Source organism: Talpa europaea, assembly GCF_964194135.1.
Source record: "Talpa europaea genome assembly, chromosome: 3".
NCBI classification, from domain to species: Eukaryota; Metazoa; Chordata; class Mammalia; order Eulipotyphla; family Talpidae; genus Talpa; species Talpa europaea.
The window spans coordinates 91,818,321-91,836,435 of record NC_140069.1 but is presented as its reverse complement, the minus strand read 5'-3'; the positions used below and the strand labels follow the sequence as shown (position 1 = coordinate 91,836,435).

At 36.6% G+C, this 18,115-nt stretch overlaps 1 protein-coding gene across 1 annotated transcript; it reads left to right on the top strand.

Moving 5' to 3' along the window:
* Positions 1 to 12,721: 12,721 nt before the first annotated feature.
* SOSTDC1 (sclerostin domain containing 1) lies at positions 12,722 to 15,953 on the top strand (the record flags this gene model as incomplete). The annotated part of the gene is made up of 2 exons (XM_084230464.1): positions 12,722 to 13,048; positions 15,538 to 15,953. The coding sequence occupies exons 1-2, from the start codon at positions 12,844 to 12,846 to the stop codon at positions 15,951 to 15,953; spliced, it is 621 nt and encodes a 206-aa protein (XP_084086590.1). The 5' UTR covers positions 12,722 to 12,843.
* Between the last annotated feature and the right edge of the window lie 2,162 nt (positions 15,954 to 18,115).

The window sequence follows — 18,115 nt, the reverse complement described above, 5'->3', positions numbered from 1 at the left end:
TTAAATCTTGGTTGTTCATATTATATGTTCTAAACTCTGCTTGATGTCAGCGTGAAATTGAAGCAATATAATAAATCTTTAACAACTTGAGACTGCAATATTATGTGCACATTTTGTTTTTGTTGGACTTGTATTTTAAAAGAACATATAGGCATCAGAAAATGACATGTAATTATGTCAAGATAAAATAGCACTATTTCAGTTGGGCATTTTCTTTTTAATCAGTGAAAAAGAATTATCCTCTTAAGGATCAACAGTCTTCAAAATTAAAATGTGCCTTTAAATATATCAAGATATATGTAAGATACCTTGCTATCTTGGAGACTAGTTATGAAGACATTATGAATTCCAGTCTAGAAGCTTAGACATACAATATATATATATAGCATTTCTTTTTATTTTTCAAATTAATTTAATTTAGAACCCTGGTCATGTTTTTCCCTTCCTTCCACCCTTGTCCCTCATCAGGGATGTGCATATTTTCTTCCAGTAGAGGCCAAGGCGCTGGGAATGTTTATCCTGGCCCAGGTTATCAGTCATCATTCCCCATTGGTTACTTGACTGAGCCCATTGGCCTAGAACATTTCCAGTCTATGTGCTCCCTTCAAGTCTTGAGACTTTCGAATTACACATCCTGCTGGAATATTTAATGACTGCGGTTACCATTCTCTTCTGAAGCCTAGTAACTTACCTGGGACCCTATTAGGGACTGGGGCATGGCTTCTGGTCTTCTGTGAGGCTCACATCCCACTTCTCCCCTCATCCTCCCACCTCCCCAACTACTTGGATGAAGGAAAGTGGTTCATAGGGGATAGAAAACATTCAAAATGGTTCTCCTGGGCCTCCCCAGTGGCGCAGCAGTTGAGCACTGGGTTGCGAAGCTGACCGCAGCCTCTGCTCCCCGGTCACCGGAGGAGGGTCCCACATGGCGCGCAGCACCACACCGCTCCCCTCAGCAGTGTACTTCGTCCTTCTGCCTGTTCTGCTCCCCGCTCTGGCTCTGGTGAATTCTCTCACCCTCCCGTGCTTCTGACTGTACCCAGTGCTTGTATAAATAAATATATCTTTAAAAAAAAATGGTTCTCCTGCAGTAATTATAATGAAGAGTATCAAGAAACAATATATGTAAGTATCCATCAGTAGAGTACTGGATGAATAGGTTATGTTACTTTCATTCAGTACATCCAGTGCAAGGGTTAAAAAGAATAAGATAAATTCTTATCTTCTGATATAGGAAATTGTACAACATAGGTCATTAAGTAAATTACGTGTAATTTGAGAAATCATATTTATAGCATGATCCGAGCTGTATGAAAAAATTTAAATATTGTGTGTACACACACACACAATATCTACCAAAATGTGCTTATAAATGCAGAAAATGTTGGAACACATCACAAGAAAGTATAAACTATAGTTATCTCTGGAGAATGAGGTTGGAAGAGGGGTGGGAGCAGATGAATTTTATTCTTTTATTTAATGAATTGTTGGCAGGATTTGCAACAGGAACATTTTCTTTTCATGTTATGGTCCCAATTTTTAAAAGGTAGAAATGTGATGATGTGAATGTTTTTCATAATACAATAATATATGTATCTGCTCAATAATTTTTAAATAAGCTTGTGTTTTAATAAGTAATGATTTTAATTTTCTTGTTAATGCCATGGGAGCATTAATAAGGACACTTGTTGGGTGGGTAGGAGTGGGAGAGAAGGGGGGAGGGGACCCAATGGCCAAGGCTAAAGGACTATGGGTGCTTTGATGGTGGGGGTGGGATAGTAATATAAATCTGATGACGTGTGATCCTAGTCCCCTAAATCATAAACAGTGTTGTAAACCAATATTAATTCAATTAATTGATAGATAAACACTTAGACCACATTAAAAAAAGATTATTTCAGAAAATTCAAAAATTTAAAGCAGTATTCTCTTTCAAGTCTCATATATTCTTGAGTGTCTGCATATATTCTTTCTTCTATTATTTTAATATTTTATAACTTTGTTATGTTTATAACATTATAATGTTAAAATGTTTATATTTTAAATTATTTTCCTTATCTCAAAATATTTTACTCTGTGTTGGAGTTAGAAATGTAAATCACTTGATTTTATAGAGATGAAAATCAGTGTCCTTATAGTATTTAAATGATGGGATGTAGTTCTTAGAGCGTCATCTTCCACATGTCCAGAAAAATTGCCTTTTGCCTCAGTCAGTCTCATCTTCCTTTCTCATTGTTTAATTAAGTCTGTATTTTATGCAAATCTTCAGAGAACAAAATGTTAAAATTTGAAAAGACTTATGTATAGGAACAAAAGGGATGAGAACATTAAATTGAGTGGTGAGCACAAGAAACTACTACAGAAGCATCAACTATAAGAGAATGTAAAGAAATAGGATGGTTGGCTTGTAAGGTACGTGTTTGTTCTGCAATTAAAAGGAACAGCTGACAAGTTAAAATGAGATGTTCAGATATGCATTTTAAAAAGATCATTCTGGATTTCAGTGTGGAGAGTGAATTTAGGGATGATGAGAATGCTAGGCAAGAAGATATCTATTAAGGTATGACAGTAGTTTAGGCAAATGATGATGAAAACTTGAAATAAGCTAGTAACTAGGGGTAATAAAAGAAGAAGCAAGGTTAAAAGACATTTATTGTTTATGGTTCTATATAAAATACAGGGCATGTATTTTACAAACTTATACAAATATCTTTACAATAGCTCATACTACTATACTACTTGGGAGCTACTGAAGTAGGGAGATTTTAAAAATCTAGGGGCATGATTAGATGACATTTGGTAACAGTGAAAGTCTTAGTGCTATTTGAGGGTCGAAACTAGGGGTTTCTACCATTTTAACATTATAAGAAAGCACCCTACTGGAATTGTTTTCAGATACTGGATTATTTCTTGAGCTCTCATTCCAGTCATCTCTTTGACACTTTCTCTTGGAACCCAGTGGCACCCTAACTTCATCCTAACTCAGCCTAATCATTAAACTCTCAACTCTGCCAACCCGGATTAACCAGACACCTCATTCTCCTCAGTAACCCAGCTTTAAAATTTCATTTTCACTTTTGGCTTCATTTCCAATTACCTGCCAACCTAACTCCACAGTATTTATCACAGTCCCTCTGTCCTAGTCCTTGCTCTCGCTTTCACGTTCAGGATCTTATTCTTTTTCACCAGGCCTCTTCCCTGCGTACCAGTAGAACCACATCCAAACTATTGGATACATTGCAGCCAGATTCAGTGTCCTGAAAAATAGTGTTGGTCTTGTTCTCCTATTTAAAACCTGTTAGGACCAAGGGAAATCACTTTGGAAAACTCTTTGGTATTATTGACTAAAATTGAACATATATAATTATCCATTTTACAACTAGTTATATCCATATGCATCAAAATTACACCCATATGCATCAAAAGACAGGTACAGCAATGTTTATAGCAGCATTATTCATAAGAACCAAAAATTGGAGTCAACCCAGTCTAGACTGGATATTTAAATTGTGGAGTATTCATGCAATGCAGTACTTCGTAGTGATTTTAAAAGTCATGTTTTTTAAAATATCAAATTCTAAAACAGGCAAAACTCTTAACTTGTGTCAGAAAACCAGAGAGTGTTTTATTTTAGGGAGGAGGAAGGAAGAAGCTATCAGGAAAAGAAGGGAGCAGAACTTCTGGGTTCTAGAAATTTTCTATCATTTTACCTAGGTGCAAGCTACGGTGTTTTCACTTTGTGAAAATGAAAACAAACACACACATACACTCATCCTTCCATGGCTCTCTGTTGTTACCAGATAATGTCCAAATTTCTAAACCTACAAAGAGCATTGCAGTCTGTTGCAGTCTGCTCCTGTCTACCTTTCCAATCAATGTAGTCAAATTCGTTTCCCACATTCCCTATCTCATTCCTTTCATCCCAGCTACACTGTTGCTGTGGGACCTACTTCAGAAGTGAATTTCTTCATTAAAAATGTTGAATTGAAACTAGAAATTTTTGCAACAAATATGTCTCCCAGAAAAGACTCTGGTGGTGTTGAGTCTTGAGTCAAATCTGTTAAATCTTTTTTATTTTATACTTTACTGACAAACTAGAAAACTGCAAACTCCGAGCCCAAGTCTCTGAAGGTGATGATGCAAGGTCACAGCTGACCGAGGCTTGGTCATGAAGCCTGTGGGTACTAGGCTAAGGCACTCCTCAAAAAGAGCAATTTACAAGAGCATGTTACCAAGGCGAGGATACTGACCTGGCTGTGAGATGCTCCTGGGGCTGGTGGAAAACAGTCAAAACCGCAGTAATCAGGGCCTCCCCAGTGGCACAGAGGGTTGAGCGCAGCGCTGTGAAGCTGTCTGCAGCCTCTGCAGCGCTGGTTCAATTCCCGGCCAGCCAGGGAGATGTCCACATGGCAAGGTGGACCTCTCCTGCCTTGTCCGCTGCTCCCCTCACCAGTGTACTTCAGTCCTCTGCCTGTTCTGCTCCTTGCTCTGTCTCTGGTGAATTATCTCACCCTCCCGCGCCTCTGGCCTGTACCCCAGCTCTTGTATAAATAAATAAAATCTAAAAAAAAAAAAAAAACACAGTAATCAAAGTATTTTCAATCAGGATCAACACTAAAATCTGAGAAATCAGATGACTGCCAAAATTTCTAGTGAGAGCTGATATCACTGTAAGGCAGCTATTTTTGTGATTCTAGGTGGTCATGTCTATGGAACCAAGAATTAGGCACTAGGGGACACTGAGCACATCTATTCCTTAGAGAGAAATAAATATAGAAGGAAATGGGTTTGGGTTTTGGTCAATTGGGCTGAACTTTAAGGCAGGCCTTCCATCTGATGGTACAAATTAGAAGAATCTAGAACAAAGACTTAGTTAAATGAACTAGGCAACTGTAATGGGGACTATAGAGGTAGCCCATAGTTAGGAGAGCAAATGTGTGTTCTAGAACAGTGAATATCAAACTTTCACATGCACAAGAAAAAGTTGGTGAGCTTGTTAAACACAGTTTCCTTGGTTCCACCCTAAGGGATTCTGATTCATGTCTGATGTCAGACTCAGAATGTGCACATTCAACAAGCTCTCAGATAAAACGTTGTTTTAGAACAGCAATCAGACGTATAGAACAAAACTAATCCCAGCCCCCACCCACTACTGTGAACAGGATATTGCATATGCTGCCTGCCTTGGTCAGATTTAGCTTAGGGGCTTTGTGTGGGCTGAATGCTGAGAGTGAGGACATCAATTCCTACTACTCAAGGTAGTTTGTAGATGCTCCCTAGTTTATTTTTTTTTTTTTTTATAAATTTTATTGTTATATTCCCCATACAATTGCAGCCCCCCATTCTGACCCCAATCCCTCCCCCTCCCGCCCCCGCCCCCCTAAAAGTGTCTCTGGTTCATAGTTTTTTGTTGATTTTGATTTTCACTTTCTTATAGTTATTCATTTTCCTGGTCCCTTATTTAAGTTTTCTAGATTCCTGCTATGAGTGAGACCATCCGGTATTTTTCTTTTTCTTTTTGGCTTATTTCGCTGAGCATGATCCCTTCCAGCGCCATCCATGTTGCAGCAAATTGCATGTGTTTATCTTTTTTGAATGCTGAGTAATATTCCATGGTATATATGTACCACATCTTCTTGATCCAGTCATCTATTTTTGGGCATTTGGGTTGTTTCCAAAGCTTAGCTATTGTAAACAGTGCTGCTATAAACATAGGGGTGCAGGTGTTCTTTGGAATTGATGTTTCTGTGTCCTTTGGGTAAATACCTAGGAGTGGAATTGCTGGGTCATATGGAAGCTCTATGTTTAGTAGGTCCAGAAATCTCCACACAGCTTTCCACAGTGGTTGGACCAGTTTGCACTCCCACCAACAGTGCAGAAGAGTTCCTTTTTCTCCACACCCTCGCCAACATTTGTTGTTGCTAGTTTTTTTAATATGTGCCATTCTCACTGGTGTAAGATGGTATCTCATGGTAGTTTTGATTTGCATTTCCCTGATGACAAGTGATGTTGAACATTTTTTCATATGCCTGTTGGCCATTTGCATTTCCTCTTCAGAGAAGTTTCTTTTAAGCTCTTCTGCCCATTTTTTGACTGGATTATTTTCTTTGTTGTTGTTGAGTCTCATCAGCTCTTTGCAGATTTTTGTGATCAGTCCTTTATCATTAGTGTTGGGTGCAAAAATGTTCTCCCAGTTGGTGGGGTTTCTCTTTGTTTTTGTTATTGTCTCTTTTGCTGTGCAAAAGCTCTTTAATTTGATATAGTCCCAGCTGTTTATCTTTGCCTTCACTATCACAGCTTTGGGTGATGTGTCTGTAAAGATGTCTTTGATGTGCAAATCACGTAGTGTTTCGCCTATATTTCCTTCTATATATTTTATGGTTTCAGGTCTTATGTCTAGTTCTTTAATCCATTTTGAGTTGATTTTTGTGTATGGTGTGAGGTGGTGGTCAAGCTTCATTCTTTTGCATGTAGCGACCCAGTTTTCCCAGCACCATTTATTGAACAAACTTTCTTTGCTCCAATGCATAGTCTTTGCTCCTTTGTCAAAGATTAGTTGACCATAAACCTGTGGGTTTATTTCTGGATTTTCTATTCGATTCCATTGGTCTGTATGTCTGTTCTTGTTCCAATACCATGCGGTTTTGATGATTATGGCTTTGTAGTATAGTTTGAAGTCTGGGAGTCTGATGCCTCCATTCCCTTCTTTTTTTTTCAGGAGAGCTTTGGCTATTCGGGGTTTTTTGTGATTCCATATGAATTTCATCAATAATTGTTCTATTTCTTTGAAGAATGACATTGAAATTTTGATTGGAATAGCATTGAATCTGTATATTGCTTTTGGAAGGATGGCCATTTTAATAATGTTTATTCTTCCAATCCATGGATGCTCCCTAGTTTATACAATCAGATAGAAGCTTTGTCCCCACTGTCCTAACCTGCATGTGAGGTTTTCCTTACCAGACAGTTTGCTGGGATTTTTTTTTTTTAAGTTTACTGGAGAATTTGCCTAAACCAGTAGTTTATAACCAAGGGTAATTTTGTCCACTAGAGGACATTTGGCAATGTCTGCAGACAGTTTTGGTTTTAGCTGAGTGAGGGAGAGGCTGTTCATTTAGTAGGTATAGTCCAGGGATATTGCTAAACATCATACAATGTACAGGACAACGCCACAATAAAGGATTATCTATTGATAGAGCAACATGACAAAAGTGCCGAGATTGAGCAGCTCTATCTAGAAATATATCCACTGGATTTGGAATTTCTACTTGGGATTTATGTCAGGCTACATGGGGCATTATGAGTAGTGTTATCTAAATTATTGTTACTTATTTTGAGCCAGGATATAGCAAAAGGAAAATTTATTTTGCAAATTAAACCAAAAATATTTCAACAAAAGAAAAATAAAAGGTAAATTATAAAGGTGGTGAGGGAGGTAGACAATCATACCAGATCAGTTTAAGGTGAACTCTTCTAGTGGAATTCTACGCAGGAAATTTGGGGAAGAGAAGAGCGTTCCATGTCTCATTTTCCTTTGTAATTTTGGGGTTATTTCATCTTTGAAAAATTCTGGGTTGAACATATCTTGATATGAAATGAATGAAAGATGTTAACCATCTTCTTTAATAATTTTTATGGATGAAGACTGTATGGCAGTTTTTATCCTAAACTAGTAACAGTCAGACACTTTTCCAGTTTTTAAGGCCTGTCTTATTACCTAAAATTCTCTGAAAATAGTTTAAATCCAGGGAGGAGCAGATACAGTTCATCATTGCATTCAACCAATAAATTTTGTTTATATTTGTTCTTATTCTTCCCCATCAAAGGAAAAAAAATCTAATTTGTCATGCTAACTTTTAGCCAAATGACATTTACCCATTATTTCTTATCTTCAGGCTGAACTAATCTCCTTTTTCTTAACTTTTGTTCTCTACCTTAAATAGGGCAATTGCATTTATTTGAGAGTTCTCTAAACTTGCCAACCTCATTTTTTAATTCAAAAATTTTAGTGAGAAACAGTATTCTTAGTCATTAAATCTTACTCAATGACTATTTTCCCCACATTTCTTCTTTGCCAAGTTTTACATTAAACACTTTAATATTTTTTTTCATTCCTCTGTGAGGCAGGTAAATTTGCTCATGCCTTACAGATGAAGAGTTTTGACTTTAAAGTTTCAGGAATTATGTCCAAGTTTATATAGATTGAAATGGTAGAAATAAGTTTCAAATTAAGATTTTCTGATTCATATGTCAGGAGTTATATGATAAACAAAAATATTTAGAGCATTAAAATTACTTTTTTTGTATATCTGACCAATACTCACAATTGTAATATCATTATTTGATTTTTATTTATTTATTTTTTAAAAGATTGATTGATTGATTGATTGATTGATTGATTGATTTATACATACATACATAGAAGCACTGGGTACAGTCAGAAGTGCCGGAGGGTGAGAGAATTCACCAGAGCCAGAGCAGGGAGCAGAGCAGGCAGAAGGACCGAAGTACACTGCTGAGGGGAGCAGTGGGCAGCAGGAGAGGTCTGCGCACCATGTGGGACCCTCCTCCAGTGGCCAGGGAGCAGCCTAGGATCGAACTGGCGCTGCAGAGGCTGTGGGCAGCTTCCCAACCCAGCGCTCAACCGCTGTGCCACCGGGGAGGCCCAATTATTTGATTTTTAATAATGGCACCAGATGGCTGTTTCAGCTAAGGACTGGAAAAAAAGCTTACCCAAAGAACAAAGGTCACTTTTTTTAATGGTTCCACATCTGATGATTTTATGGCCTAGTATTATTCATAGAATTAATGGCTTAATTACCATCTCTTCATTTCAAACACATATTTTTGGATTAATTATCTATGGCTATATAACAAATTATCCCAAAACTTAGTTAAAATAACATTTATTACCTCATAGTTTCTGTGGGTGCCAATGGTTCAGTCTCTTATGAAGTTGCACTTAGGCTTTAAAGCTGGGCTGTAGTCTCATCTGGAGTATTGGCTGTAAGAGATTTGCTCCTATGTTCACTCATGTGGTTGCTGATAAAATTTAAGTTCTCATGTGTTGTTTGACTGAGACCCACAGTTCCTACTTGGTGAGATATATCAATTCCCCTATAAGAAAGCTTGTACCGTGGTAGTTGGCTTCCATCAAAGCAAATGAGAGAGCTAAAGCAGGCAAGTCAGACAGAAGTCATAGTCTTATGGAAACGTAGTCATAGAAGTCACATCTCATCATTTTACTATATTATGTTCTTTGGAAGTTAGTCACTGAGTCTATCCCACAACCAAGGTGAGGGGATTACTTTGCGAATACTGTAAGGAGAGTGTTATTAAGGGCAATTTTAGCAATTGCCTACCACAAATATTAACTAATCCTTTTATATGTGAAAGGATAGTTTTTTTCTGTATTTCTGAGATAATTGATCCACTTGCTCAACAATATCCAAAACAAACAAAAAAAATAGTTCTATCATGAAGCTTGTGAAGCCGTTAGGCAACTTGCTGCTCTGGGGCATAGAACTGGGTTGCTGAATCCAAATTTGAGGGGGTTGAGGGCAAGGGAAGTTTTCCTAGTCCTAGTGCATCGAAAGTGAGTTTTGATGGAAAAATAGGTATTAGCCAATGAAGAAGGAATTGAGGAACAGGGGAAAAAAGGACGTCCCAAGCAGGAGAAATGTATGCATACATAGGACTGGAGATGAGAAAAGACATACCTTGCTCAGGGGAATATATCCATAATCAATTGTGATATAAACATCTACACCTACCATCTTTTCAGATTATTACAGTTTGTGGTTCTTTTTTTTAAAAACAAATCCTTGATTTTGCTAAGAATTTTTTGCTCTTTTTTTAAAAAAAAGATTATTTATGCATACAAGAACTGGGGTACAGGTCAGAGGTATGGGAGGTGAGAGGATTCACCAGAGACAGTGGGGAAAAGAACAGGCCGATTGACTGAAATACACTGCTGAGGGGAGCAGCGGGCGAGCCAGGAGAGGTCTGCTGCGCATGTAGCTCCCTACCCAGGGATCAAACTTGTGTTGCAGTGGCTGCAGATAGCTTTATAGATTGCATCTTAACCCCTTGCGCCACCAGGGAGGACTTGTGGTTCTTCATAATGAAGTAGTTTTTCAATGAGAATACTGTTAAATTTAAATTTATTATTTGTAGTCTATCAAAGCTGTTTTGTAATTTTGCCCTGCAATATATATTGTCCTGAGGAATTCTGTATTTTTCCTGTCCACATGCACAAATTAAACTGCCTTCATTCTTAATTTTGCTTCTGCTCAGGTGAGTTCCTAAGGTTGAGCCTATAAAATACTTGGGTTAGAACAGATTTAACTGTTATGAGTTAATTTGACTCATTTGATTAGCCAACCTAATAATTAAACTGAAAGTTAAAATATCTCCTCTTCCTGACACACATAAAAGTAATAATAGGAAATAAATTAGATTACATTGACCCTCTTAATTCCTTTAGGCATTGATGGTCAATATTAGCTTAGGTCATGTGATTAATATCAAATCACCTGATAAGCAAAATCATATTTTCTTTGTAGTTAGTATTTTAGAGGGATCTACTATTTAATTTCCAGGTGCATAGAATAAAATGAAACATTATTTTCTAGAAAGATTTTAGAATATATGAATACATACAATCTCAGAATAGGGACTTGATTATTATTAGGAAGTATGTACACAATAAATTGATTTTTGACTCTGGCTTTTATAATTTTGCTTATTAAAACTCTGAATATTAATATGAATAAATAAAATAGAATATATATTATATCTATATCTATAACTACATCTATACACACAGTCCCAATAGTCATCAACCCATTACCAATCTTACCCCACCATACTCTCAAATACCCCCTTCCATATTATTTTTTTGTTTTTTAAAAATATTTTTAGCTTTATTTTTATTTATTTAAAAGAAATGGGGTGTAGGTCAGAGGTGCATGGTGTGAGAGGATTCACCAGAGTCAGAGTGGGGAGCAGAACTGGCAGATCTACTGAATAACACTGCTGAGGGGAGCAGCAGGTGGGTCAGAGAGGTCTGCTGCACCATGTGGGTCAGCTCCCTGGCTGGGAATGGTACTCGTGCTGCAATGGCTGGCAATAGTTTGATAGAGCTACTTTAACCCCTGCACCACCAGGGAGGCCCTCATGTTATTTTTGAAGTTTAATCCAGACATTATATCATTTCATCTAGGGATATTTTAGTCTATTTCTCTAAATAAAGAAACAGTTATTTGAAAAAACAAAACCACAGTACAAATCCCCCCCCAAATAAAGCCCCCAAATCCCTAGCATCATTAACTAATTAGCACTCTGTTCTTATTTTTGCTTTCTTTTTATAGTGAGATAGATAAATATATAGATAATCAGTGCTTTTTAATTGGCAGTGCTTTCAGCTCCCAGGAGATATTTGTCAATGTTAGGCAACATTTTTTTTTTTTTGGCTATAACTGGGGGTTACTACTGGCTTCCAGTGGGATCTAGAAATCAGGGATACTACTAAACACACAGAATAGCCTTCCCACCCCCATAATAAATTACCAAAGTGCCACTGTGAAAGAACTTAAACATTCACACACATACACATAAATAGAGATACATGAATAGCAGTTACAATGGGAAAAAGTTTATAAATAAGAGAGATACAAAATATTCATGCTCTAGAGATCATTTCAGTAACCACACAAAAGACAAAACAATTTATGATTGAAAAAGTGATGCAGAATATGTAATTATTCCAATCAAAATGTCGCATAAATCAGATGGAATTCCAGGATTTTTTTAAGGATAGAGATCAATGGCCTAATATCAAGTAATGGAACATCTGTTCCAGCCGTGGATAAAGAAGTTCAGAAAAGTACAATGTTTCTTACACAACAGAATCAAAGAAGTAATGAACAAAATATTTAGTAAATGCAGGGTAGAAACTATGCTCTGCAGCAAATGAAATACCTCGTAAAAATTATTTTCAATGTGCTAAATAGTGATCTGTCAGAAAAGACTTTCTTTTATGTAAAATGATGCAATGAATGTTAATGCTTGTGACATATTTTAAAGATGAAAATTGATATTAGTTACTTTAATGCAGACAGAGCTATGCTCATTATTCTCATCACAGAACCCCTGGCAATAATTTACCTAGCAGCTCAGCAGTTCAGGCAGATCAAAGTTGCATTATTTAAGTGTATCCAGGGGGCAGATTTTAGCTCCATGCCTTGTACTTTAAAGAAAGAAAATATTGGTTTGCTCCTTGAGAAACAAAGCATGTAACTAACTAGGTGTTTCCTGCAAATCCTACATTACTTAAACTTATGTGAACTCCTCTTATTATCTGGGAAGACCTCCTTCTTCCCACCTTAAATACTCTAAAATCTGACAAGAGTACAACAGTCAGAATGCAAATCAAATGAACAGCAGTGTATTTTCATTTAAATTAAACCCGAATGTGAACTAGATTCAGGAAATGAAGTGGCAGAGAGAGAGTGTGTAGTTGCTAGAGAATGTGCCTGGCTGCTGCAGCTCAGAGACAACTGATGAAGTCCAACTCTGAAATTTCAGGCAATTTGTATACCAAGCTCCTCCTTTTCTGTAGTCTTCTTTTCCATTGGTAAAATTCTTTTGCAGGGTCATGTAGGGATCCCACCCCTTCTCTGTGTTTTCACTCTGCAGCTCTACACAACTTTACACCTGAATGAACGCCAAACCTCTGTGGATATATAAAGGGAACCTTGAGGAAGAATTTCACAGTTACAGTGCAGAAGCAGAGGGAAAGGAATTAACCAGCTCTTCAGCCAAGCAAATCCTCTATTCACCATGCTTCCTCCTGCCATTCATTTCTATCTCATTCCCCTTGCATGCATTCTAATGAAAAGCTGTTTGGCTTTTAAAAATGATGCCACAGAAATCCTTTATTCACATGTGGTTAAACCTGTTCCAGCACACCCCAGCAGCAACAGCACGATGAATCAAGCCAGAAATGGAGGCAGGCATTTCAGTAACACTGGACTGGATCGGAACAGTAAGTGTGCTTTACTTGTACGACTTTGTTTTTTCTCTTTTGGTAGCATTAGCTCACATTCCTGTAGAATTGTTTCGTTACTAACTAACCTGAACCATATATATTTTGCTAAACAATCTGGAAGTAATCTGCTGCATGTGTACATTGGCATTCTTCCCTGTAAAGTTAACATAACTGAAACAGTGATTTGATAAGCAGGCACAGACTTAAGTTTTATCAAACATCTACAAAGAGAATGTTTTCAGGAGTTAAACAGTTGCTTCTTTAAAATCATAGAAAATGACAATTTTTTAAAAAAGTGTTGTCCTAGATAGTTTAAGTTCAAGATATGAATTTCTGGGAAAGTATTAAAGATAACTAGACAAATTATGTGTAGGAAATCACAAGGGGAAAAAATATTCCTGGAGAAAAAAACATTGCTCATACAGATTTCTAAAATACATCTAGTGAAATTTTGGTGATCATCATGGTGAAAAAACAGGGATGTAGCTAAAATTGCTAGAGTTCGTATTGCTTTTGAAATAATTCTTTATTAACCAGATAAAAATTTAGGTAGTAATTGTATATTTCCATGAATGACTAGGGAAACTTCAGAGATTTAAAATAATAACACTAGAGGAATGTTTGTGTAGGGAGCACTTTTTTCCTTTTCTGTCTGATTGTGACACACTAATTGGCCACTCAGAGGGATACAAATTTCTTCTAACATTTGCTTCACTCCTTTCCTTTAGAACAGTTCACATGCTATAATCAGGTTCTAAGAGAGACAGAGAAAAGCAGTGCCCAGGAAATCTTACACAAATCTTTTGCCCCTCCTCCTAAACTCCACTCAACTAGGAAAAGTAGTTTTGACCTATGAAAAGTCAAAGCAAATATGACTATTGATGTCTTTCTAAGAAAATCAAGGGGTTTTAACTTTCGTGAAGATGGTTGCTTTTAAGCACACAGGAAATATCTGATGACGATTAGATTACTGAGCAATGTGGTAGGTATTCATTGTCAATGAACTGTCACTGCAAAAATGCCGAATCTTGAATCTCCATACACACAGGAACAAAAAGCTAGACAAGTCAAAATCATCCGGCTGTTTCCAGGTGCATTCCTAAGGCAGCTGCAGGAAGGTGAGCTGGAATCAGAATCAGACAAGCAGAGCACACTCTGGCCAACCTGAGCTCCCTTTAGTTTAAATCTCACCCTCTACATCTGTACAGCGATGTATATGTGTAGGTATATACACATTTCCCACAACTAATGCATTCCTTTGGACTGTATTTCTTACCTCAGAAACAGTGGAACACAGAAATGAAAACTCCTAATTCAGTTTTAACTGCAAGTTAGCTTTCAGTAGTCTATGCAGACCATGTCAATGTCCCTCATAACTTTTATTTTTAAATTTTCATCACTCTATACTTTTGAACATTTTCCCCTAATTAACAAGCCTTAATTTCTGCTTAAGCTTGTTACAGGCAGTTCTCCTCAAGTTCAGATAACAAAGCAATGAAAGGGAAAACTCAAATATGTCAAGATTAATTTTTGCTTTAATTACACATGGCATGTAACAAGAAACAGCCAATTAGAGAACATACTTATTAAAGTCAAATAACAAGAATTTGCCACAAACAATATTCAGGAAACTAACAGTGTTGGATTATTATTATTTTTTTTTGCAGTTATAAATCAGACATGTTAGGCATGTTTCTGCCATAAAATTCATGGAAATGTAGCCAAGTTGTTATGGCAACCATACGTTCCTGATTTAGGGGCTTTTATATTCTTTAAATTTTGAGTTGCAGTGATATTTTAGATTTCAAACATTTTAATATTTCTGCTTTTAAAAGATAGCTTGGGAATTTAAGTTTAAAATGTAGTTATTAAGTTTGATATGCAAAGTCTGATTATATATCAGACTTTGTATATATATGTGTGTGTGTGTATATATATATATATATGTATATATATATATATATGATTCTCTGTAGCTCAATCCTATAATTGAAACAAAACATTACAGGGTACATATGCATTATACACAATATTAAATTCTTTCCACATATTCTCAATAGATTTTTTAGACCTAATTAAAAGCACTTGCAGACACTAACTAATGAACATTAAAGTACACTCTCTTTAGCTCACTAAAGAATGAATATTTTCAGATAAATGTAAGAGCTGCTTAACCCTTACTGGGAAGTGAGGCTAAGAAAATGGAATTTTCAAATACTACAGTAAGCAGTTACTTAATGTAATACGTGAAAAAAAAACAGACTAGTTTTTTTTTCCCAAAAAAAGTTATAGCCATGTAAACTGGCAATTTTCATGAAAATATCTCTGCAACTATCCAGTCAGATTTTTGCATTGTCAAAATAAAATATGTATTTACTTTCTATTGTCGATTTGTTGTCATTTGGATATTAATTTTGGTGATCACTGCAGATTACTTTTTAAAAAGCGTTTTGCCTCTGATGTACATTCTTTTCCCTGTTGTGCAGCTCGGGTTCAAGTGGGTTGTCGGGAACTGCGTTCCACCAAATACATCTCAGATGGCCAGTGCACCAGCATCAGCCCCCTGAAGGAGCTGGTGTGTGCTGGTGAGTGCTTGCCCCTGCCGGTGCTCCCCAACTGGATCGGAGGAGGCTATGGAACAAAGTACTGGAGCAGGAGGAGCTCCCAGGAGTGGAGGTGTGTCAATGACAAAACTCGGACCCAGAGAATCCAGCTGCAGTGTCAAGATGGAAGCACGCGCACCTACAAGATCACGGTGGTCACTGCCTGCAAGTGCAAGAGGTACACTCGGCAGCACAATGAGTCCAGTCACAACTTTGAGAGCATGTCGCCTGCCAAGCCAGCCCAGCATCACAGAGAACGGAAAAGAGCCAGCAAATCCAGCAAGCACAGCATGAGTTAGAACTCAGACTCTCAGAACTGGACTCACTAGTAACCATCTGCTTTACAGATTTGATTGCTTGGAGGACTTAAGCCTGCCATTGCTATTTTCTCACTTGAAAATATATGCTTTCTGCTTTGATCAAACCCAGCAAGCTGTCCTAAGTATCAGGACCTTCTTGGAAATAGTTTTCCTTTTCAATTTTTTCAAGATGTATACATATCCATGAGTGCAATTTGCATTTAAATTCCATGAATCCTGTAGCTTTATTTCCCTGTGGCTCTTAAAAGATTGGTGATACTATATACATCACTAAATCATGTTTCAAAAGAGAAAAAGGCTTCTCGGTTACCTGCCACTCCCCAGCCCACCCCCCAAACAAAACTTTTTCAAAAAGAATTTTTTTTTTTAAGTTGTTGCCTTGAACAGTAAACACTTCAGTAAACACTTGTGAGGGTGGGAGGGTGGAAATCTTCATGGGGACAGTTTATCAGTCATAAGTAGTCTCCCTTTGAAAGAATGAAAGACCTCATGACATTTAACTTCAAAAAAAGTCCTGTAGTTTTTTTTTACAGTCTCACCACATGAAATTATACCCTGCATGCTGACCCTCGCTTGGAATGGAATGCCAGAAATGCATGGCAGCAGCTAATAAGTAAAGCTGATTAACTATTTATTTGTCAATGTTATTATTTAATGAGCTTTCACATGTGATTTTTTTCAAAATGTTAATTTTTTATGTTTTGAAGCTTTTTCATGTATCTAAATATTTTCCCTTGTGAATTGTGGTTGATCTAGAAATATGAGAATACTTGTAGATATGTAAAATAAATATTTTAGTCTCCTTATTACATATATGTTTCATCATGAATTTTGCCAATAGTCTGGATCTTTTTAAATCAATGAGATGCTTTGTAAAGCTGAAGTATGTAATACTTTCTTGTTAAATCTGTGCAATCAGAAGGTGACTTGACCTTCAGTTCCATTGGTTTCTTTTAACAAAAATAAACACTGCAAAAAGTGGTTGTCTTTGCCTCTAACACGTATAAAAAGGTACATATTTACAAAAATTACAGAATAAATATAACAGAGTAGTTGCTTTTTTTTTTAATAAGGCACATTCAATTTTTGATAGCAATCTCTTTAGTAAGAGAGGAGAGAGAAAGGGAAACCATCTTTTCAGTAAATGGGAGTGGTGAAAGTTTGGATGGCAATCCAGCTTTGAGTGGTTTTGAGAATATCAGATTTATACACCTGTGGATGCCAAGTTGGTTGCACATTATTGTCACCTGGGGAAGATATTATAAGCCCCAGTGCCCATACTGCCATCCCAGTTACATCAGAATTTCTGGAGTGGAACTCAAATATCAGCTGTTTTTAAAGTTTCCCAGGTGATTTCAAAGTGCAGCTAAGTTGGAAAAGGAAATTGTGAAGAAGTAACTGACATGTTAAGAAGGAACTTGAATACAATTTCATGATCCTGGAGCCAAAAAAATAAAACAGGATAAAAACAAAATCTAATAGAAAACAAAAGCTAATTTCCAGTTTTCAATTCTGACATATTATGATAAGCAGCATAATCATATTCTTGAACCTGATTATAAAGTTAAATGATTGATGAGTCAATTCAATCAAATGGTTGATCCTATTACTCCAAAAGAAAATAAAAGGTGGCTTGGTTATGTAGTGAGAGAGTTTTCTTGGTTTTCCCTTTTTGGATCCTGAGCATGGAGGAGTCCTTAGAACTTTTTTTGGTAATAGATTGTTCTTTTAGTAATTACATATGTAAGCATCATATGCATGTTATATACATGACACTAAACTAAAAAAAGATCCTTCCAGCCCTGTGAGAGGTTAGAGTCTCAACATATACAAAGACAAGAAAACATCTCTAGGTTTTATAATAATGCTACCGATTATATCATGAAATAATAATAGTCTTAATAACCAAGATCTTTTAAACCATTTCATATTATATCATCATATTACTACTTGGGAAATTCATAATAAGTATATCATAGGTGGAATATACCAAAACTTTATTGTTTGATGTGTCTGTTTTACTTGTCTACCCTCAATATGGGATATTTAACATAATATCGAAAGCTTAAGACACTGTAGTCATTTCTTCCTTTTCAAAAAGGTAGCACCTTCTGCAGAAGGTCTCAAAAATTAGTGTGTAC